General features: G+C 46.3%; 1 protein-coding gene across 7 annotated transcripts in view; it reads left to right on the top strand.

The window, feature by feature from the left end:
* The first annotated feature begins 3,411 nt into the window (after positions 1-3,411).
* The window catches only part of LOC143815936 (lethal(3)malignant brain tumor-like protein 4), a 190,489-nt gene continuing 170,766 nt past the window's right edge, over positions 3,412-23,134 (top strand). For 2 of the 7 annotated variants that reach the window (XM_077295732.1, XM_077295738.1), the window contains exons 1-6: positions 3,412-3,525; positions 5,792-5,891; positions 5,993-6,119; positions 6,199-6,259; positions 17,382-17,553; positions 18,924-18,978. In XM_077295732.1, coding sequence (XP_077151847.1) covers positions 5,802-5,891; positions 5,993-6,119; positions 6,199-6,259; positions 17,382-17,553; positions 18,924-18,978 — 505 coding nt within the window. In that variant the 5' untranslated portion in view covers positions 3,412-3,525; positions 5,792-5,801. The other 5 variants (XM_077295734.1, XM_077295739.1, XM_077295736.1 and 2 more) reach the window with 4 other exon arrangements.

A 23,134-nucleotide genomic window follows, 5' to 3' on the forward strand; every position in this document is an offset into this window, starting at 1 on the left:
GCTTTCGTACTCTTGATCATTTGCATTGTTCATATTTTTTTGTCCAGCTTGTACAATATGTGATTCCTGTTATTGCTGGAAGCTCTAGGGGGGCTGATATTCTCCCCCCACACCGTCAGTCGGTTTGGGGGTTCTTGGATATTCAGCGTGGATATTTTGCAGGGTTTTTTGCTGACCATATAAGTCTTCTTACTATATTCTGCTATTAGTCAGTGGGCCTCTCTTTGCTAAATCTAGTTCATTCTTACGTTTGTCTTTTCTTCTTACCTCACCGTTATTATTTGTTGGGGGCTTGTATTACTTTGGGGTCTTTTCTCTGGAGGCAAGAGAGGTCTTATTTTCCCTGATAGGGGTAGTTAGTTCTCCGGCTGGCGCGAGACGTCTAGAATCAACGTAGGCACGTTCCCCGGCTGCTGTTAGTGTTTGCGCTAGGATCAGGTATATGGTCAGCCTAGTTACCACTTCCCTATGAGCTGGTATTTATGTTTTGCAGACTTTGCTGTAATCTTTGAGGTCCCCTGCCATTGGGATCATAACAGTGAGCTGTGCTATATACATGGGCTGTGCTATATACTACGTGGGCTGTTATGTGCTACGTGGCTGTGCTATATACTATGTGGCTTTGCTATATACTACGTGGGCTGTTATATGCTATGTGGGCTGTGCTATATACTGCGTAGGCCCTGCTATATGGTAAGTGGGCTGTTATATACTACGTGGCTGTGCTATATGCTACGTGGCTGTGCTATATACTTCGTGGCTGTGCTATATACTACGTGGCTGTTATATACTACGTGGCTGTGTTATATACTACGTGGCTGTGCTATATACTACGTGGCTGCTATATACTACATGGCTGTGCTATATACTACGTGGGCTGTGTTATATGATGCGTGGGCTGTGCTATATACTACATGGGCTGTGCTATATACTACGTGGGCTGTGTTATGTGCTACGTGGCTGTATTATATACTACGTGGCTTTGCTATATACTACGTGGGCTGTTATATGCTATGTGGGCTGTGCTATATACTACGTGGGCTGTGTTATATGCTACGTGGCCGTGCTATATGCTATGTGGGCTGTTATATGCTATGCGGCTGTGCTATATGCTACGTGGGCTGTTATATACTATGTGGCTGTGCTATATACTACGTGGGCTGTTATATGCTATGTGGGCTGTGCTATATACTGCGTGGGCCCTGCTATATGGTAAGTGGGCTGTTATATACTACGTGGCTGTGCTATATACTATGTGGCTGTGCTATATACTACGTGAGCTGTTATATGCTACGTGGGCTGTGCTATATACTACATGGGCTGTGCTATATACTACGTGGGCTGTTATGTGCTACGTGGCTGTATTATATACTACGTGGCTTTGCTATATACTACGTGGGCTGTTATATGCTATGTGGGCTGTGCTATATACTACGTGGGCTGTTATATGCTACGTGGCCGTGCTATATGCTACGTGGGCTGTTATATGCTATGTGGGCTGTGCTATATACTACGTGGGCTGTTATATGCTACGTGGCCGTGCTATATGCTATGTGGGCTGTTATATGCTATGCGGCTGTGCTATATGCTATGTGGGCTGTTATATACTATGTGGCTGTGCTATATGCTACGTGGCTGTGCTATATACTACGTGGCTGTGCTATATACTATGTGGGCTGTGTTATATATGACGTGGCTGTTATATGCTAAATGGCTGTGCTATATACTCCATGGGCTGTGTTATATGCTACGTGGGCTGTGCTATATACTACATGGGCTGTACTATATGCTACCTGGCTGTGCTATATGCTACGTGGGCTGTTATATGCTACGTGGCTGTGCTATATACTACATGGCTGTGCTATATACTACGTGGGCTGTTATATGATACGTGGGCTGTGCTATATACTACGTGGGCTGTGTTATATACTATGTGGCTGTGCTATATGCTATGTGGGCTGTTATATACTACGTGGCTGTGCTATATAGTACGTGGCTGTGCTTATACTACGTGGGCTGTGTTATATACGACGTGGGCTGTGCTATATACTATGTGGGCTGTGCTATATACTATGTGGGCTGTTATATGCTACATGGCTGTGCTATATACTACTTGGGCTGTGTTATATGCTACGTGGGCTGTGCTATATACTATGTGGGCTGTATTATATGCTACGTGGCTGTGCTATATGCTACGTGGCTGTGCTATATGCAACGTGGGCTGTTATATACTACGTGGCTGTGCTATACACTACGTGGATGTGCTATATGCCTGCCATGGTTATCTGTATGTACCTGCCGTAATTAGCTGTATATGCCTGCCGTAGTTAGCTGTATGTCCCTGCTGTGGCTAGCTGCGTGTGCCTGCCGTGGTTAGCTGGGTATGCCTCCCATGGTTAGCTCTATGTGCTTGTCATGGTTAGCTGCGTGTGCCTGCTGTGGTTAGCTGTATATGTCTGCCGTGATTAGCTGTATGTGCGTATGTGCCTGCCGTGGGTAGCTGTGTGCCTGCCGTGGTTAGCCGTGTGTGCCTGCCGTAGGTAGCCGTGTGTGCCTGCCGTGGTTAGCTGTGTGTGCCTGCCGTGGGTAGTAGTGTGCCTCCCGTGGTTAGCCGTGTGTGCCTGCCGTGGGTAGCCGTGTGCCTGTCGTGGGTAGCTGTGTGTGCCTGCCGTGGGTAGTAGTGTGCCTCCCGTGGTTAGCCGTGTGTGCCTGCCGTGGGTAGCCGTGTGCCTGCCGTGGGTAGCTGTGTGTGCCTGCCGTGGGTAGTAGTGTGCCTCCCGTGGTTAGCCGTGTGTGCCTGCCGTGGGTAGCCGTGTGCCTGCCGTGGGTAGTAGTGTGCCTGCCGTGGTTAGCCGTGTGTGCCTGCCGTGGTTAGCTGTGTGTGCCTGCCGTGGGTAGTAGTGTGCCTCCCGTGGTTAGCCGTGTGTGCCTGCCGTGGGTAGCTGTGTGTGCCTGCCGTGGGTAGTAGTGTGCCTCCCGTGGTTAGCTGTGTGTGCCTGCCGTGGGTAGTAGTGTGCCTCCCGTGGTTAGCCGTGTGTGCCTGCCGTGGGTAGCCGTGTGCCTGCCGTGGGTAGCTGTGTGTGCCTGCCGTGGGTAGTAGTGTGCCTCCCGTGGTTAGCCGTGTGTGCCTGCCGTGGGTAGCTGTGTGTGCCTGCCGTGGGTAGTAGTGTGCCTGCCGTGGTTAGCCGTGTGTGCCTGCCGTGGTTAGCTGTGTGTGCCTGCCGTGGGTAGCCGTGTGCCTGCCGTGGGTAGCTGTGTGTGCCTGCCGTGGGTAGTAGTGTGCCTCCCGTGGTTAGCTGTGTGTGCCTGCCGTGGGTAGTAGTGTGCCTGCCGTGGCCAGCGCCGACCACCAGCCACGTTCACTGGCAGTGGCTACAAGGCGCCCGGCCCCGGCACATCGGTAACACACGGCTCCGGAGCGGTTGCCTTGGAGATAAGTCGGGTAGGCGGGGCGCTGGTGAGGAGCGAGGACAACCCCCTGACGCCATCTTATGGTGGAAGAGGCGGCTCTGGGACAGAGGAGTGGTGAGGAGTGATGCGTGAAAAGTGAATCGGGAGTTTAGTTTTGCAGTCACTGACTATGAGAGTGCTACCTGGCGGGTGCAGGCGGCAGGTTAGGAGTTTTTCTCCTAGCAAATGACTGATTTGTGCAGGAAAGCGGAGCTGGCGCCCGGCGTAGTGACAGAGTGGCGGGCATGGTATTCTGTGTGCAATGAGCGCTGGTCCTCCTGCAAGTATGATACAGCATGAGACCTGTGCGGCTTCTGGGTGTGCAGCAATTATGGAGTGGTCTGGTACGGGGTGACTAGGAACTCCGGCCATCCTCTCACCTGAGGGAGTGAGCGCGCTCTAGTGGCCGCATGTGGGTACTGCAGTTATATTACAGTACAGGATCTGTGGAGGGTGGCCGTCTTCTCTACAGGATCTGTGGAGGGTGGCCGTCTTCTCTACAGGATCTGTGGAAGGTGGCCGTCTTCTCTACAGGATCTGTGGAGGGTGGCCGTCTTCTCTGCAGGATCTGTGGAGGGTGGCCGTCTTCTCTGCAGGATCTGTGGAGGGTGGCCGTCTTCTCTGCAGGATCTGTGGAGGGTGGCTGTCTTCTCTACAGGATCTGTGGAGGGTGGCCGTCTTCTCTACAGGATCTGTGGAGGGTGGCCGTCTTCTCTACAGGATCTGTGGAGGGTGGCCGTCTTCTCTGCAGGATCTGTGGAGGGTGGCCGTCTTCTCTACAGGATCTGTGGAGGGTGGCCGTCTTCTCTACAGGATCTGTGGAGGGTGGCCGTCTTCTCTACAGGATCTGGGGAGGGTGGCCGTCTTCTCTGCAGGATCTGTGGAGGGTGGCCGTCTTCTCTGCAGGATCTGTGGAGGGTGGCCGTCTTCTCTGCAGGATCTGGGGAGGGTGGTCGTCATCTCTGCAGGATCTGTGGAGGGTTGGCCGTCTTCTCTAAAGGATCTGTGGAGGGTGGCCGTCTTCTCTGCAGGATCTGGGGAGGGTGGTCGTCCTCTCTGCAGGATCTGTGGAGGGTAGCCGTCTTCTCTAAAGGATCTCTGGAGGGTGGCCGTCTTCTCTGCAGGATCTCTGGAGGGTGGCCGTCTTCTCTGCAGGATCTCTGGAGGGTGCCCGTCTTCTCTGCAGGATCTCTGGAGGGTGGCCGTCTTCTCTGGAGGGTGGCCGTTTTCTCTACAGGATCTCTGGAGGGTGGCCGTCTTCTCTGCAGGATCTCTGGAGGGTGGCCGTCTTCTCTGCAGGATCTCTGGAGGGTGGCCGTCTTCTCTGCAGGATCTCTGGAGGGTGGCCGTCTTCTCTGCAGGATCTCTGGAGGGTGGCCGTCTTCTCTGCAGGATCTCTGGAGGGTGGCCGTCTTCTCTGCAGGATCTCTGGAGGGTGGCCGTCTTCTCTGCAGGATCTCTGGAGGAAAGCTGTGGTTAGGTGATATCTTGTTCTGAAGGGACAACCCCTTTAACATTTACTTAGGAGTCTCCATGGCAGATTTCACCAGTGTTACCAAAGTGTTCTATCTGTTCCAGAAAAATGCTGGACAACATGATGGAAAGCATATGCCTGCATGCCAGGGGTGCAATGCTGCCCTTATGTTTTATTGTGTCTCTAAAACGGACTAGAATGACGGAAATATTTGCACTGATATGAACAGAGACTTTGGGGTGACGTCTACTAACAATTTCTACAAAATGCAATTGATTTAGGCTTTGTGCACACTTGAAATTTTCAAGTTTTGGAGCAGAAACTGAGTGTAACCTATCCAAGTCCACCTCCAAATCTTAAGACTCGTCAAAAACTTTTGGCCCGATTCATCAATTGTGATTTATTTTAAGTAACTTTTTTTTGTCTTGTAATTTGTGCCAAATTACTCAAAACCGCTCATACTATTCATTTTTGTCTTTAACTGTCGCAAACCCTGTAAAAAGGCACAAAAATACACTAAATGAATAACTCATCCGGAAACCTTACTCCATGTAGGGACTGGAATGAGATGTGTAAAACAAAAGAAAATTCAACTTTCAAGAATCTGTGTAAAATATCTGGATAATTAAAATTGTCAATGAGAAATAAAAAAGCTGAATAGAAAAATAAGTGTAATTACAGAATTACAGTTTTTTTGGAAAGTTCTTTAACTTTTGATTTCCTACAGTCAGCTTTCCTTCTTCTGTGGCTATTCTCTGTAAATTCTGGCAGCTGTATTATTCATGATATTGCCAAATGCATGCCACCGTTTTTGTGAGTGGGAGCTTTGTATGCTACAGTTTATGTAACCGATGTGTCTTCCTTCAGGTAATAGGAGATGTCTCGGGGATCTGCTTCAGACTTTGACCTGATGAATGCTCTGGACTGGAGCAACGGCATTGCTACTCTTCCTGGAAGTCAAATACGGGTCAGAAACCTCTATCACGTTCTTTGGTCAACAAACCTTCTTTCTAATAAACCAATCTAATATTCTTCCCCCCTATCCTCATGGTTGGTTGTTGTTTCTAGTTCCGTCTTAGTGAGTTTGGTACCCTGGAGATCCTTACAGATTCGGACAAGACCTTGGACTCTCCTTCTAATATCCAGGATACAGAGAAATCTGTGCAGGGATCACCCTTTGCTGTCCCCAGACAAGGTATGACCTGGTCATGATCACTTGTGAATGTAGCTTCATTCATCAGTCATTATTGACTGTAACCTTTTTATTTCTCCAGCAATGCAAAACAGCGAAGAGAAACCTGATAACATGGAGAAAAAGGAACCTATAGATGATGGGTAAGATTGTGGATGCAGTTCTTAAAACTTCAAGGCATGTTAACCCCTACGTGAGACTGTTGCTATATATTTAGGGTATGTGCACATGTTAAGTATTTGTAAAAGACATTTCTGCACCAAAACTTGTCTTTTGACAAAAAAAAACCACATAAAAAGGGTGTGTTTTTGCAAGTGTTTGTACATTCAACAAAAACAGTAGTTTCATAGGTTCAGTGATTCAGTTAAATCCCATTTGATAAAAGATGCATAGTGCAAGGTAAGTAAAAATGTGAAATTTAGACAAAGAATAGTAAATGCACACATACCATATTTTTCGCTTTGTAAGACACTCCAGATTATAAGACCAAATTTTGAGGAGAAAAATAGGAAACATTTTTTTTTTAATAAAATGGTGGTGCTTCTTATGATCCATGCGTCTTATTGCTTACTGGGCGTGGTGGCTGCGGTGAAGCGAGGTCGCTGTTGGAGGAGGCAAGGAGTGGGGTGATGCTGCAGGCCACAGGCTGGGATGAAGGGGTGTCTGGCAGTGCTGCTGGTGTCTGGCTCTGCTGCCTGGTGCTCTGCGGGTGTCTCCGATGCCCGACGGTGCTGCCCAGTGCTCTGCTGGTGTCTCCAGTACTGCGGGTCCCCGGACGGCGCTACCCGGTGCTGCCGTGGCGGTCTCTGGTGCTGCCGTGGCTATGCTGACATTTTGTGAAAGGCCAGAGTCCCAGCAGTCCCATGATTTCCTGTGCTGTGGACTCCGGTAAAATGGCTGCCGGGGGCCGCGCATACGCAGATAGTATCTTGGGACCAAGATCTAGAGACATGAGATTTCAGCGCTGAAATCTCATCTCCCGAGATCTCGGTGCTGAGATCTCCATCTGCGCATGTGCCACTCCCGGCGGCCATTTTACCGGAGTCCACAGCACAGGAACTCATGGGACTGCCAGGGTGGGCTGCGGCAGCACCGGAGACGACCGCAACAGCTTCGGCAGCACCGGCCGTGCACCCCCAGCACCGGAGACACCAGTTTAGCTCCGGGCAGCAGCGCCGGACACTTGCAGTAGCACCGCCAGACACTGGAGACACCTGCAGAGCAGGGGGTAGCAGCGTCAGACAACCCTTCATCCCAGCCAGTGGCCTGCAGCAACGGTACCGGTAAGGTACATTCCCATTATAAGACACACTCCCATTTTCCCCAAAAAATTTTTTGGGGAAAAGTGCGTCTTATAATCCGAAAAATACGGTAATTATAATATAAAAAACACAATGTGTGAACGAGTTCTTAGGAGCCTTTCAGCTCCCAAATCCATTTCAAAGTAATCACAGATCTTTGTTGGTGAATTTTCCCTAAGAGTAGCCATACCTCTAGTTTGAGAATCCGCTGGATAATATTGGGAAAAACATTCTTTCTGTTCATAGCAAATGAGGTGCTTGGAGCACCGCTTGTGTAGCTGCATAGGCCGGAGCACTCGTCCTCTTGACAGTTTTGCCTGAGCTAGCTGGCAGTATTGTAGGAGGAAAGGTGCCTTTGACCACTTGGCCTTGCTTACATTGCTTTAAGCAGCCCATTTGCTGTGAACATAGTTTCAGTGAAAACATTCATTATCTAGCAAGCTGTTAAACTAGAGTAAGCACTTCTTTTGGTGCAAATCTTCTACAAAAAGCTTAACATGTTAGTCCCAGGAACAAAGTACACTTTAATCAATAGGTCTTGGGGAAAAAATAAGTTCCACAATTGGATGTGTTGTAAAAAAATAATGTTACTGTGCTGAGATAATCTTATAAATGTTCCCCTGCTGTGTACTGTGTAATGGCTGTGTGTGACTGTACAGAAACATGGTCTGATCATACCACAGCTGCTTGTCACTCTGTGACTGTACGTGATTAGGGAAATGGACCCTGCATCATCCCTAGGCCTGGGGCCATAACTATCCCTGCTCTCAAAAGGTACCTCTAAAGGTGAGGAGGTGTGGGTCACTGTTCTGTTATTCCCTAAGCTGTCCCCTCTTCTTCCCCAGGAGGCCTGGGACAGAAATGCTAAGACAGACAGGAATAACAGAAAACAACAAACATACAAAAACACACACCAAAGGTAGAAAGGTGTTGTGAACTGTGTTTCTGGGCTCCCTCTGGTGGTCACTAACGGTATTGTGTTAGGTATGTCTTGTTGCAGGCCTGAGCTCCAGCTGTGTCGTTAAGCAGCGGGTGTTTCCTATTTGAGTCTCCTCTGGACTCAGTCTCTTGCCTGGCATCGTTGTATCCAGACCTATTTGGTCTCCTCCGGATTCCTTTCAGTCTGCCTCATGCAAGAAAAGCTAAGTCTGTTTTGTACAATTTGGATCGTTTGCATTATTCAGTGTTTTTGTCCAGCTTGCTTTACATTTGATTTTTGACTCGCTGGAAGCTCTAGGGGGCTGATATTCTCCCTCCACACCGTCAGTCGATGTGGGGGTTCTTGAATGTTCAGCGTGGATGTTTTGTAGGGTTTTCTGCTAACCGCATAGTCCACTATCTATTTTCTGCTATCTAGACTATTGGGCCTCACTTTGCTGAATCTAGTTCATCTCTACGTTTGTGTGTTCCTCTTGCCTCACCGTTATTATTTGTTGGGGGCTTTCTATATCTTTGGGGTTCAATTTCTCTGGAGGCAAGCGAGGTCTTATTTTTTCCCTCTAGGGGTAGTCAGTTCTCCGGCTGGCTCGAGACGTCTAGAACCAACGTAGGCACGTTCACCGGCTACTTTTAGTTGTTTGTGTCAGGATCAGGTATGCGGTTAGCCCAGTTTCCACCTCCCTAGAGCAGTATTTATATTTTTGCTATCTTGCCGGAATATCAGAGATCCTCTGCCATTGGGATCATAACAGAAAGGTATGTAGGGAGAGATAGGAATGTGCCAACCAATTAGAACAATGAGGAAAGCGTACACTCAGAAACAGCATGCAGCAATCTCCAGTAGCAACAATGATCTCCAACTCAGCACAGCGATGCCAAAGAACCCGGAAGTAGAGCTTTCACCGGCGAGGAAGAGAAAGTGTGGCCAGATTTTATAGAGAGTGGAAACAACCAGACCAGGAGCAGCTGTGAGATGGAGCTGCATGCCTCTGACCATCATAGAAAGGGTCGTTAACCTCTTCAGCACCAAAGGAAATTAAATCCATTTTTAATGTGGGACACAAACACACAGTCTAAACAGAAGATCTGCTATTCAAAATATGTAGTGATTTTCTAACCCCAGATTTTCCCATAGAACGCGACACACTCCTGACACTACTGCTATTTTACCTCATAGAAAGAACAGGCTGTGATCCCATCCCATGCTATCTGTATATTCTCTTTTGCTTCCTCCCCTGCCCAGGAGCTGTGGTATGATCAGACCATGTCCTTGTACCGTCAGACACGGCCATTACACAGGTCATAGTAGAAGAATATCTCAGCATAAGAACATTTTTTTTTAACATATCCAATTGTGGAACTTATTATTCCAAGATCTATTGATTAAAATGTACTTTGTGGGAAAACCTCTTTTAACCCCTTAGTGACGGAGCCAAATTTTTTAAATCTGACCAGTGTCACTTTATGTGTTAATAACGTTTCAACAAGTCCAAGTGATTTTGAGTTTGTTTTTTCATGACACGTTATACTTTATGATAATGATAAATTTAAGTCAATATGTTTTATGTTTATAATATCAGAAATTTGAGAAAAATGTTAAAAAATTAGCAATTTTCAAACGTTGAGTGATTATCCCTTTAATCCAGAGAGTCCTACCGCAGCAAGACATTAAGGGTATGTGTCCACGTTCAGGATTGCATCAGTCTTTGGTCAGGATTTTATGCAAGTAAAATCCTGACCAAAACTGCACCTGAGGTCACTGGCAGGTCACCTGCGGTGTGCCTGCGTGTTTTGCTCATTGTAGCAACATGCAGCGTTTTGAAAAAACGCACAACGCATGCGTTTTCGCGGCAAAAACGCATGCGTTTTTAAACGCATAGTGGAGTCTGGATTTCATAAAATCCCATCCACTATGCTGTAACATCTGGACGCTGCGTTTTTGACGCAGCAGAAAAACGCAGCGTCAAAAACGCAGCGTTTCCTGAACGTGGAAACATACCCTAATAAATAACATTTCCCTCATGCCTACTTTACATCAGCACCATTTATAAAATTTTATTTTATTTTGTTAGCATTTTATGAGGTTTAAAAATGTAGCAGGAATTTTTAATTTTTTCAAGGAAATTTACAAAATTTATTTTTTTAGGGACTCATCCATGTTTGAAGTGCCTTTAGGGGTCCTATATATTAAGAAACCCCCAAAAGTTATACCATTTAAAAAACCGCACCCCCTGGCATATTGAAAACTGCTGTCAGCTAGTTTATTGACCCTTCAGGTGCTTTTCAGGAATTAATGCAAAGTAGCATGACAGAAATGAAAATTTGTATATCTACCACATAAATGCCTCTAACTTCTGAACAGATTACTACAGCCGTCAGACTCCAAGGCACAGTACAGTACAGTGAGCCCTCTTCCCCCGAACTCTAAACGTTGTGCTGCTGGGAAGGGAACAGTGGAGAGCGCAGAAGATGCACTGGAGGTCCTGCGCTTCCTCCACCAATGCCCCTGTGTGCTGTGCAGCCCGGACCCCAACTCTACCGGTGAACACTCACCATTGGGGCGTGTCTTGCAGGAAGCCAGTGCCGGCAGCCAGTGAGTGCTCTCATTGGTCGGCATCTCTCTTCCTGCCCTCTCCCGACTCTGCGTACCAGAATGATCATCAGTGGGAGCGGCGGTAGGTCTGCCCTTGGTGGGAGCCATGTTTCCAGGTGTATGCCATATGACTGCTGTCGCAACTCATTGTTTGCTGGTCTTTTCCAAGGCCTACACAGTCCCTGCTGTTCGGCGTTCTTAGTCCAGTCCTCAACATGCAGCATATGCCCTCTGCTAACAACTGGCCATTTCATGTTTTGAGGACCGAACTAAGAAACGCAGACCAGAGGGGTCAGGATCTTTGGGTAATCGGTAGGGTATTAGTATTTATTTATTTTATTTTTTTAGCAGTCTGAGAATGTAACAAAATATTGTATTTTTCCTGAGCAACCCCAGTACTCCTTACATTACCTGCAGGCACATAGCTGATGATCCAGTTATCTTGGAATGTTGACAAAGTTCTCTAGAGTATCTTGTGATGTTACTGAATGCGTGGCTTTGTTGAACCAAAACCCGCTTCTAAATATGTGTAATTTTATTTTTTTTTTCTCCTGTAATATAAATTGTCAGTTTTTCAATGATTTACATATACACACAAGGCATGACAATTTACCATCGTTTTTTTTTTTGTTAGCTTGGCTAATATAAAAATGACTGTATGCTGAACCTAATAATCAGAACTTAAGAAAAAGTAACCGAGCCCGCTTTCTTGCTGGCAAACGATGGCTGTCATGCAGCCGTTATCTCTCTAACTGCTGTGAGTGGAGCTTCGCTTCGCCCGTGGCAGTTAACCTGTTAAATGCTATTAGTCAATCTCTGACAGTGGCATTTACAGTGCACAGCCTGAGGAGTGCAGCGTTTTAAGCGCTACATGATTTGGGGGTTGCCGTATCAGCCAGGGGTCTGGGACTGGTGTTCATGGAAAACAGTTAATTTTTTTACTAATACTGCAATACTTTATGATCACCTTATCAAGTCGACTAAATAAGAGCTATGAAATACAGTAAACAAAAAAATGTATATTGAATTTTTTCCAAAAAATGAAATATTTTTCTCAGAAAATAATCGCAATTACACACATTTTGTTATACACATGTGTATTTCCTCTGTGTGTATGGGAGCACCATAAAATAACAGAGGGCAGCCACAGACTGGGGTCTGTACATGCCGTATAAGGGTATGTGTCCACGTTCAGGATTGCATCAGGATTTGGTCAGGATTTTCCATCAGTATTTGTAAGCCAAAACCAGGACTGGAACAATTAGAGGAAAAGTATAATAGAAACATATGCACCACTTCTGCATTTATCACCCACTGCTGGTTTTGGCTACAAATACTGATGGAAAATCCTGACCAAATCCTAATGCAATCCTGAACGTGGACACATACCCTAACATATGCAATTTTGCTGTTGATGCAGTTTTAGATGGCTGCACTTGCAATAACATGTACTGAAACTTGATATACCTGCTGTTGCATTTCAGTAATGGTGTAGCCTCTGATGTGTACCTGACTGTACTGTTGAAAACCAACTGATCCCTCTCACCCCAACATCTGCCATTGGAGAAGAGTGGACCCTATACACATTATAACCCTTGAACATCTAATAAGTATGGCTATCTTTACATTACAATAGCTGAAATTTGCGTACATTTAAATACTGACATAACATTTTTCCAGACTCATGTATTTTACTTTGTTACACTGACTACCTGTTTAGATTTTCACTGTGGTCCTAGGCTTTTAGTGCCCACTTCCAGAAAACATGATGAGTAATAGGCAATGTGCCCCCACACTGCTACATTCAGTGTGATCACTGGGAAGCACTATATGCTAGACATACCCATGTGGCATGGTGTGCAAATGTCCGTTTAGCCTCCATTGGGCCAGTAACTGCAGGCATACTTTCCTTATTTCCACTTTAGTTTTCTGTACAAAGGGCCACCTCAAAAAAATCTCATGCGGTATACGTTTGTTTTTTTTTGTTTTTTTTAAACAATGGTATTCTTTAGGGACATATGCCTATACTGTGGCATACATCATAGCTTTCTGTTGAAAGTATACATCCAGGGCATATTTTTCTAACAAAGAAGGCTAATAGCCTTGGGGATCATTCAGACTTCAGTGGTTTTCCTGTATGCAAAATAATTAGTCTGTGTTACATAAGTGTGAGGGTATATTTCCATGTTATGTATATGCAGCACTTTGGACGCAGCTCCACCCAAAGCGCTGTGGGATTTTGTACGTGCGGTGATTCGGCCTGTGTTCTTTGAATCACCGCATCCTATACACTCAGACACTCAGTCTCCGCAAGATAAATAGACATGCTGCTGTCTATAAAGACGCGCCGCATGTGCGTATACGCAGGTTTGCTACCTGCGTCTTTGAATGCATAGTGAAGATGGGATTTCATAAAATCCCCTCCACTATGCTGTAACATCTGGCCGCTGCGGCTGTACGCTGTTGTCCAATTCGCAGCGAATACTGACCGTGGAAACATACCCTTAGAGATGAGCGAATGTGTTTGGCTCCCTCCTTATTTGTCAAGCTATAGCGCTTACCGAAGAAACTTCAGCGGAAACCGCTCTGATAATCAGGTGTCCGGCACCGCAGCTGCATGTGACGCGGCTGTGTGAGTCACAACACGTGCATAGAGAACCTGTGTGCCGTCTTGACTTTTTTTTTCTTCTTAACCCCTTCATGACCCAGCCTATTTTGACCTTAATGACCTGGCCGTTTTTTGCAATTCTGACCAGTGTCCTTTTATGAGGTAATAACTCAGGAACGCTTCAACGGATCCTAGCGGTTCTGAGATTGTTTTTCCGGGACATATTGGGCTTCATGTTAGTGGTAAATTTAGGTCGATAATTTTTGCGTTTATTTGTGAAAAAAATGGAAATTTGGCGAAAATTTCACAATTTTCAAATTTTGAATTTTTATTCTGATAAACGAGAGAGTTATGTGACACAAAATAGTTAATAAATAACATTACCCACATGTCTACTTTACATCAGCACAATTTTGAAAACAACATTTTGTTGCTAGGAAGTTATAAGGGTTAAAATTTGACCAGCGATTTCTCATTTTTACAACAAAATTTACAAAACCATTTTTTTAGGGACCACCTCACATTTGAAGTCAGTTTGAGGGGTCTATATGGCTGAAAATACCCAAAAGTGACACCATTCTAAAAACTGCACCCCTCAAGGTACTCAAAACCACATTCAAGAAGTTTATTAACCCTTCAGGTGCTTCACAGCAGCAGAAGCAACATGGAAGGAAAAAATTAACATTTTACTTTTTAGTCACAAAAATGATCTTTTAGCAACAATGTTTTTATTTTCCCAAGGGTAAAAAGAGAAACTGGACCCCAAAAGTTATTGTACAATTTGTCCTGAGTACGCCGATACCCCATATGGGGGGGGGACCACTGTTTGGGCGCACGACAGGGCTCGAAAGGGAAGGAGCGCCATTTGACTTTTTCAATCAAAAATTGGCTCCAATCATTAGCGGATACCATGTCGCGTTTGGAGAGCCCCGGTGTGCCTAAACATTGAAGCTCTCCCACATGTGACCTCATTTTGGAAACTAGACCTCCCATGGAACTTAGCTAGATGTGCGGTGACCACTTTAAACCTCCAAGTGCTTCACAGAAGTTTATAACGCAGAGCCGTAAAAATAAAAAATAATTTTTCTTTCCTCAAAAATTATTTTTTAGCCCGCAATTTTTTATTTTCACAAGAGTAACAGGAGAAATTGGACCCAAAAAGTTGTTGTCCAGTTTGTCCTGAGTACACTGATACCCCATATGTGGGAGTAAACCACTGTTTGGGCACACGTCGGGGCTCGGAAGGGAAGTAGTGACTTTTGAAATGCAGACTTTGATGGAATGGTCTGTGGGCGTCACGTTGCGTTTGCAGAGCACCTGATGTGCGTAAACAGTAGAAACCCCCCCACAAGTGACCCCATTTTGGAAACTAGACCCCCCATGGAACTTATCTAGATGTGTGGTGAGCACTTTGAACCCCCAAGTGCTTCACAGAAGTTTATAACGCAGAGCCATGAAAATAAAAAATAATTTTTGAGGAATGAAAAATTATGTTTTAGCAAGCAATTCTTTATTTTCGCAAGGGTAACAGGAAAAATTGGACCCCAATAATTGTTGCCCAGTTTGTCCTGAGTATGCTGGTACCCCAAATGTGGGGGTAAACCACTGTTTGGGCGCACGTCGGGGCTCGGAAGGGAGGGATCACCATTTGACTTTTTGAACGCAAGATTGGCTGGAATCAATGGTGGCGCCATGTTGCGTTTGGAGACCCCTGATGTGCATAAAAAGTGGAAACCCCTCAATTCTAACGCCATCACTAACCCCAACACACCCCTAACCCTAATCCCAACTCTAGCCATAACCCTAATCACAACCCTAACCCCAACACACCCCTAACCACAACCCTAACCCCAACACACCCCTAACCCTAATCCCAACCCTAATCCTAACCCTAATCCCAACCCTAACCACAACACACCCCTAACCCTAACCATAACCCTAATCAGAAGCCTAAGTTTAACCCGATTTCCAACTCTAGCCCTAATTCCAACCCTAACCCTAAGGCTATGTGCCCACGTTGCGGATTCGTGTGAGATTTTTTCCGCACCATTTTTGAAAAATCCACAAGTAAAAGGCACTGCGTTTTACCTGCGGAATAACTGCGGATTTCCAGTGTTTTTTGTGCGGATTTCACCTGCGGATTCCTATTGAGGAACAGGTGTAAAACGCTGCGGAATTCGCACAAAGAATTGACATGCTGCCGAAAATACAACACAGCGTTTCCGCGTGGTATTTTCCGCACCCTGGGCACAGCGGATTTGGTTTTCCATAAGTTTACATGGTACTGTAAACCTGATGGAAAACTGCTACGATTCCACAGCAGCCAATCCGCTGTGCATCCACAGCCAAATCCGCACCGTGTGCACATAGCCTAATTCTAACCCTAACCCTAGTTTTAACCCTAGCCCTAACCCAAAGCCCTAACCCTAACCCTAACCCTAGTTGGAAAAAAAATAAAAATATTTTCTTTATTTTATTATTGTCCCTACCTATGGGGGTGATAAAGGGGGGGGGTTCATTTACTATTTTTTTTTATTTTGATCACTGTGATAGGTTTTATCACAGTGATCAAAATGTACCTGGAACGAATCTGCCGGCCGGCAGATTCGGCAGGCGCACTACGCATGCGCCCACCATTTTGGAAGATGGCGGCGCCCATGGAGAAGACGGACGGACATCGGGAGGCTCGGTAAGAATGAGGGGGGAGATCGGAGCACGGGGGGTGGGGGTGGATCGGAGCACGGGGGGAACGGACAGGAGGACGGGGGAGCGGACAGGAGGACGGGGGAGCGGACAGGAGGACGGAGGGGAGTACGGGACAGAACGGAGGACTGGAGAGGAGATCGGTGGCGGGGGGCACATCAGTGTTTCCAGCCATGGCCGATGATATTACAGTATCGGCCATGGCTGGATTGTAATATTTCACCACTTTCATAGGTGAAATATTACAAATTGCTCTGATTGGCTGTTTCACTTTCAACAACCAATCAGAGCGATCGTAGCCACGGGGGGGCGAAGCCACCCCCCCCTGGGCTGAAGTACCACTCCCCCTGTCCCTGTAGGTCGGGTGAAATTGGAGTTAACCCTTTCACCCGGCCTGCAGGGACGCGATCATTCTGTGACACAGCATATGCGTCACAGGTCGGATTGGCTCCGCCTTTCATGACTCATACGCTGTGTCACAGGTCGGGAAGGGGTTAAATACATAGACTTGCATTGGTGAGTTTGAGCCGAATGATAGATCAATATTGGACAAGTCTGAGAGCTTTTGTCCAGGCTATTCGGTCCATGTACACTACCCTGTAGACTATCCTAGGCACGAGTGCTATTCGTGACAACCATGAATAGCACTCATACGGAAAAACTGATTGCGCCTTAAGGTTCCAGTAATCATTGCCCAATTGTAGAAGATACAGCAGTATGCCTAGTTATATTGTGATTTATCCCCTACTCCCATATCTCTGCATAAAGATGCTGATTTATGTCATAAAAATCTGCATGAGAGATGCAATGGCGACCATAGTGACTGGAATTCTTTAGGGAATTACTGTGTGTGTGTATTTACTGGTAAATTTCTTTGTAGCGGTAAATGATCTTTATGCTGATTCTACCCATTCTAGACATTTCTGGCATCATAGATATTTAAATGTTTCATTGTGAGATCTGCGGTGCTTTCATTCCTGACAGAAATGGCCTCACCAAGCGGTTGAGATACAGACTGAACGAGCAGGCACACGCATTGTTCTACCGTAAAAATAGTATAGGGTAAATTCCTGGAAAGGATGTGCTTTTCTGTAATATACCATGATCTCTCATTTTCCTAGGGAAAAAAAAGTGGTCTCCTCTTTAGAAGAGCAATCAGTTCCACCTACACCGCCCACGGGGTCTGCAGGTCCTGTACCCAGCACAGAGAATGAGCGTCCGCAGAGATTGCGGAAGAAGAGAAAACTGTTGATGGATTCTGGTGACGAAGAAGATATAATAGATGATGATGAGGTAAAGAGCAAAATGCCTTCAGACGATGTCTCAGGAAATCTTCAGTTCTGCCTTTAGAAGTGATTTCTCATCAGATCTCCTATATTACACTTGGTTTCCTACTGGCTTTAATTATTACCACCTGCAGCAAAAACAGCTGATCACTGGGGGTTTTACCCACCGAATCTTTGCCATCTCGATAAAACAATATCTTTCGCACTTTTATTTCAGGATAGTCAACACTTGGGGAAAACAAATTTCTCTTGATTTTCTATAAAACCTTTCTGTAAGGCAGCTCTTCTAAAGATTGAGGTAAATGAGCTATAAATAAAATAAAACAATGTTATTGAAAGGCATGTAAAACATGTCCTGCAATGCCGTAATAAAGCGGTGAGACAGAACCTTGGCCTGCTTAGTTTAGGAACAAGACCAAGCTCTCCTAGCCAGACCTTATTTCCCACTGAGTACATCAACCATAATTTCTGGAGTTTAATGCAGTATTCAGTCTTTTAAATTATTTGCTGACACACTTATAATATGTTTTACAAGTCATGTCACCAATGTGTAAAGCCCCAGGTGCCCATTGACTGGAAGCCCAAGAAGGTTTACAAGTTACCCTACCCTAACAGTTTAGTTTTTGAGATTTTGCATTTTTTTCTTTGTAAGAAGGGTCGATTATCTTTTGGATATTGTTGCATTTATAACATGGGGTGTGGGGGTTTCAAACTAAATGGAAATGGCTGCACCACTGCGTTCTTGCTCAGAGTACCTCCTCTTGTAAACCTTGTCTGATACTTGTTCACTTCTAGATAATTAGAGAATCCCAACTAAATCTTGTGACTTGTTATGCCTCTTTCTCGTTCATTCACAATATAACGTTAACACGGGTTTAATGCATAACTCCAATAACAAAAACCCTTTACATTCCTCTTAGTGTTACCTATACAGCACAAAACCTTGATCTTCAGAGCTCTGTTTCCTATTTTATTAACAGGAAGTTGTTATGCGTGCCCACTGTGGTATTACAGCCCGCTCGCTGGGCACTATTTCTTCAAGCCTACTGTCTCACCTCACAGGTGGCACTCCTCCCCTCACATACTGTAGTGACCCCTACTTGAAATGGTGCTGATGCTGCTGTAAGCTCAGGATGCTCCTTCTTACACATGCAGGCAACGAAGATTTCTATTTGGACACTTCGTTATCTTGCTCAGCAGAGATAAATTGTTTTTCCTTGTAGAAGTTGCCTGTTCCTTGTAACCCTAGCCTAATTTTAAAGTGAACCACTAGAAGCATGTGTCAACTCCTCTAAGCTTGTACATCAAATTTCCAGTTGTTTCTGGGCTCCAGGCATGATTTTGTTTTAAGATACATTTTTTTCCATTTTATTACAGGAAAAATTCAGAGGACACCAGAAGAGAGGAAAAACTGCCAAGCACGTCAAAGCAGGTAGCTGAGCATTTATAGAAAAATAAGCTTGCTCTTCAAGGCCAAAATAAGTAAAGTAGTTATGTAGGAACAGCTAAGGGTGATTCACACTACGTTCAGGCACCCTTTCAATAATCCCGTCGGGGCTCACATCCAAACCGACACAAAACGGGATTCTAGCGTATGCACTGACGGGGCCATAGACTATAATGGAGTCAGCAAGGCAAACGTGTGCGGTGTGATGTGTACGCTTACTGAAGATGGACACCCAGGCCCAATCTGCTATGTCTGGGTGTCTGTTTCCAGTAGGCGAACACACCTAAAAATGATACACGCCCAGTTTCAGTTTTACGGGACCAACTAATGGGTGCAAGAATGCAGTGTAAAAGCACCCTAAGCCTTAGACCCCTCACCTTTTTACTTAAGTGCAACCACTGATATAACACTATTTATACAATGAATCACATGAGTTTGCAGTATTTTTACAGTTGAGGCTAGTTCTCTGTATTTCATACCATAATGACAAAAGTCTTGACATTAAAAGAACCAGTCAAAAAAACGCATAAGAGCCTTGTATAATCTAATCTAGGATTTCCCAAGGTGGTTTTTGAAGAAAAAAAAAAAGTTGTGTTTAAAAGTGACATGTTTTTCTACTACTAAAACTGCTTCTGGATTCCTCCTTTTTTTAGGTAGTTTTTTAAGAGTTTTTATTTTCACTTTTCTTTCAGCTTTTTCATTTGATGTGTCAAATTTATCTAAAAAAAAAAAGTGAAGGTTTTTTTTTTCCACCAGGTATTTTTCAAGACCTGAAGAGGTTTAAAAAAACAAAATAACGCTAAAAATACTGAACACACGAACAGCAAAACGGATTAACATTGATATGGATAAAAAGAGTCTTTCAGTCATCTTTTGTAGTGATTTTTTTGCCGTTTTTGTTGCGGATCCAGTAAAAAAAAAGTCCTTAACAAAATTCTGTATGAATATTTTAGCTATATTCATATAGAATTTTGTTAAGGTCTTTTTTTTTTTATTTGTGTGTCTGCGGTTGCAAAGAATTCTTCAACCTCCTGTTTGTTACTGTAAAAGAAAACCAATTTCCCCTCCATTATTCATAGGATATAAAAAGTTTTTAAACCAAGAGTTTGGGTAACATATCGTAAGAAGGGAAAGGAGTCCAAGTCCAACTGAACATCTACACCATTAATCTGTAGGTACTTCTCCAATGTTCAGTTGGAATGGCAGGCACGATACTGCATAAGACAAACACCAATAAAATACTGTCAGTGCCTGGTTTCCCCCTCGCACCACTCCCCCTGGTAATGCACTAATTGGGATGCCCAATGGTTCTTAAAGAGGAAGGCTCCTACGGCCACACCCACAGGGGTTAAATACAGGTGTCCGGGCCAGTAGCTTCCTCTCAACCCCCCCCGTTGGACACCTGGAAGCTTTTGTTGTAGGTCTCTCCCAGAGCCCGATTCCCTGGTGGAGGCCCTGAGGCAGAGAGCAGCACAGGAAGGTGAGCACTGGCTTCAAGCCCTTATTACTGGCCCCGGCGCTCACCTCCCTGTGTCCTCTCCTTGCCCCTGTCCATGCATGCTTCCGTGCCTGAGGTGTCGCCCTCCTCCCCTGGGCTGCAGTGCTTCCCTGCTCCTTCACACCTCTCTTGGGACATCCCTCCTGCCGAGCGGTGACTTCCCGTTTCGAAGACTCAGCGCTCCCTCACCTGTTGTGCCCGCGTGCGCTGGCCCTGCTCGTTCTGTCACCGGCATCCACATCCGCTCTGGCTGCCCCTCTTTGGCCGGCGCTCCAGCGGCTGGGCCTCCGGTGTGGGGCGGACGGACGTTGTGCAAGGACTCCCACCGTCCGGAGCGGCTCCAGGTTGGGTTCTGGGCACCCATCGCGGGGCACCGTGCCACAGCTGCATCTTCGTCCCCACGTCGGTGTGCTTCCACGGTGCAGGCCGGGGGGATGCGCCGGGCCCAGGCCACTGCAGACACCGCCCACTTCCGGGTCGTCACTATGAGGCTCCGCCCACTTCCGGTGCATCACCTCTATGCTCCGCCCACATCCCAGCATCTCTTCCTGTGCCCGTCCAGCGCCGTTCTACGTGCGGGCATGGCCGCACTGTCTGCACGGGAAAACGGGGGACGGTGCAGGGGACACTGTATGCAGCTGCGGAGTGCGCTGGTCTGTCCAACCCGACCGATGGGCGCGCTCTGCAGCTGCAGTCAGCATGTTGGTGAGAAGGCACCAAGCACCCCCATTTCCGGTCCCCTTCAGACACAGCAGGGTCGGCCCAGGCTCGGTCTCCTGTATCTCTCTGGCTGCCACAACGACAAAGCTTGCACGGGGAGAATGGGAGACCAGCCTGAGGTTCATAAACGCTGCTGCAGAGCGCGCTGATCAGACCAACCCTACCGAGCAGTTCGCTCTTCAGCAGGAAAAGGCACCTAGTATTAACACTGATGTAATCGCACCAATCACGGACAAAATAGCTAATAAAGATTTCCCATTAACCCCCGCCCTGTCATATCCCTACAATAGCATACAATGGTATTGTTTACGGTAAAATTCAATATACAATTCCCCCCAGCACACCACATAGCAACGGCGGACGCAAGTGTAGATGCCACACGTCTTCCCAATCCTCATCTAACAACTCCCGCCACGATTATCACTACCCCTCTAAAAGTCATCCCCACCGCAGGCGCAGCTTACATAGGAGCTGCCGCAGATCTCGGGCCTCAGGATGGCTTTCTTCAGCCACATCAGAAGGGTTTCGACTCGTCGCAGAGTCCTGACAGGCGTTATCTGGCACACGATAAACACCAAAAGTCGTGTGCACCCTCCAAGGCTTTCAGCCTGGGAGACCCATCCCCCAGGCCTTCCAGCCAAGTCAGCTACTATGTAGGCGCACAAAACAGAGCTGGAATTCCGCCATCACTTGGTTGCCATCAGGCTCAAGCTCACAACAGTCAGGTGCTCCAATGTTGGCTGACATCCGGGAATATGCCTCTCAATCTTCCTGGGCTTCCAGACAATGAATTGACCAGTCCATCGCTTCAGTCGGAGTTTCTTCATACTGTGATATCACCCCTTCAGCATCAGCGGGAGTCGGGGTTCCTCCAGTATTGGTTTGCACTCCTCCAGTGGCGCACAGCGGTGAGTGTTCCAAAGTATACGACGAATCGATGTGTAAAGGGGTTATCACTTTCTTTTGCGAGAGAACCACAGTGATAAAGGAGCTAATTCAGCAGCTAAATCAATCGTGCGGTACTGGGTTCCTGAGGTGGGCTCAGCGGACGGTGGAACATAGGTCCCTGAGGTGGGCTTAGTGGACGGTGGAATGTGGGTCCCTGAGGTGGGCTCAGCGGACGGTGGAACGTGGATCCCTGAGTTGGGCTCAGCGGATGGTGGAAAGTGGATCCCTGAGGTGGGCTCAGCGGACGGTGGAACATGGGTCCCTGAGGTGGGCTCAGCGGACGGTGGAACATGGGTCCCTGAGGTGGGCTCAGCGGACAGTGGAAATCTGATAACCTAAAATCTGCTTGAGAATTCCCCCGAAATTCTAAAGCAAAAAATACAAAAGGAAGTTGAATTAGGTAGAATAGCAGCCCCCTTCAGTCGCTGCCATTCAAAAATATCAAAATATCGCCGTTAGACATTATTCCAAAAAAAAAAAAAAAAAAAAAAAAGGAACCCGGTAAATATGTTAATGATGCTATAACCCCAGGGGAAGCTTCTTCCGTCACATACACGTCTTTCAATAAGGCTGTAGAATTAGTCCGTGCATCCAGACCCGGCGCCCTCCTAGCTAAATCAGACATATAATCTGCATTCCGCCTATTACCTGTGCATCTCGAATGTTTCCACCTATTAGGATGCAAGGTGGACCAACGCTATTATTTCGATATGTGCTTGCCTATGGGGTACTTTCGGGGACTGGGTAGTTTGGTACTAAACAGGCAGCAATTTTTTGTTCGTCGGTCCCAAAAATTCTAAACTCTACTCCTTCCTACTAGAAAATTTTAAATTTATATCACGGCACTTTGGCATACCGCTATGGCCCCCCCCACAAAAAAAACCAGAGGGGCCATGCAATGTATGGCCTTTCTTGGGCATCGAAATAGACACCAACGCAATGGCTTTTCGCTTACCGGCAGATAAAATACAAAAA

Source organism: Ranitomeya variabilis, chromosome 3 (genome assembly GCF_051348905.1).
Source record: "Ranitomeya variabilis isolate aRanVar5 chromosome 3, aRanVar5.hap1, whole genome shotgun sequence".
NCBI lineage: Eukaryota > Metazoa > Chordata > Amphibia > Anura > Dendrobatidae > Ranitomeya > Ranitomeya variabilis.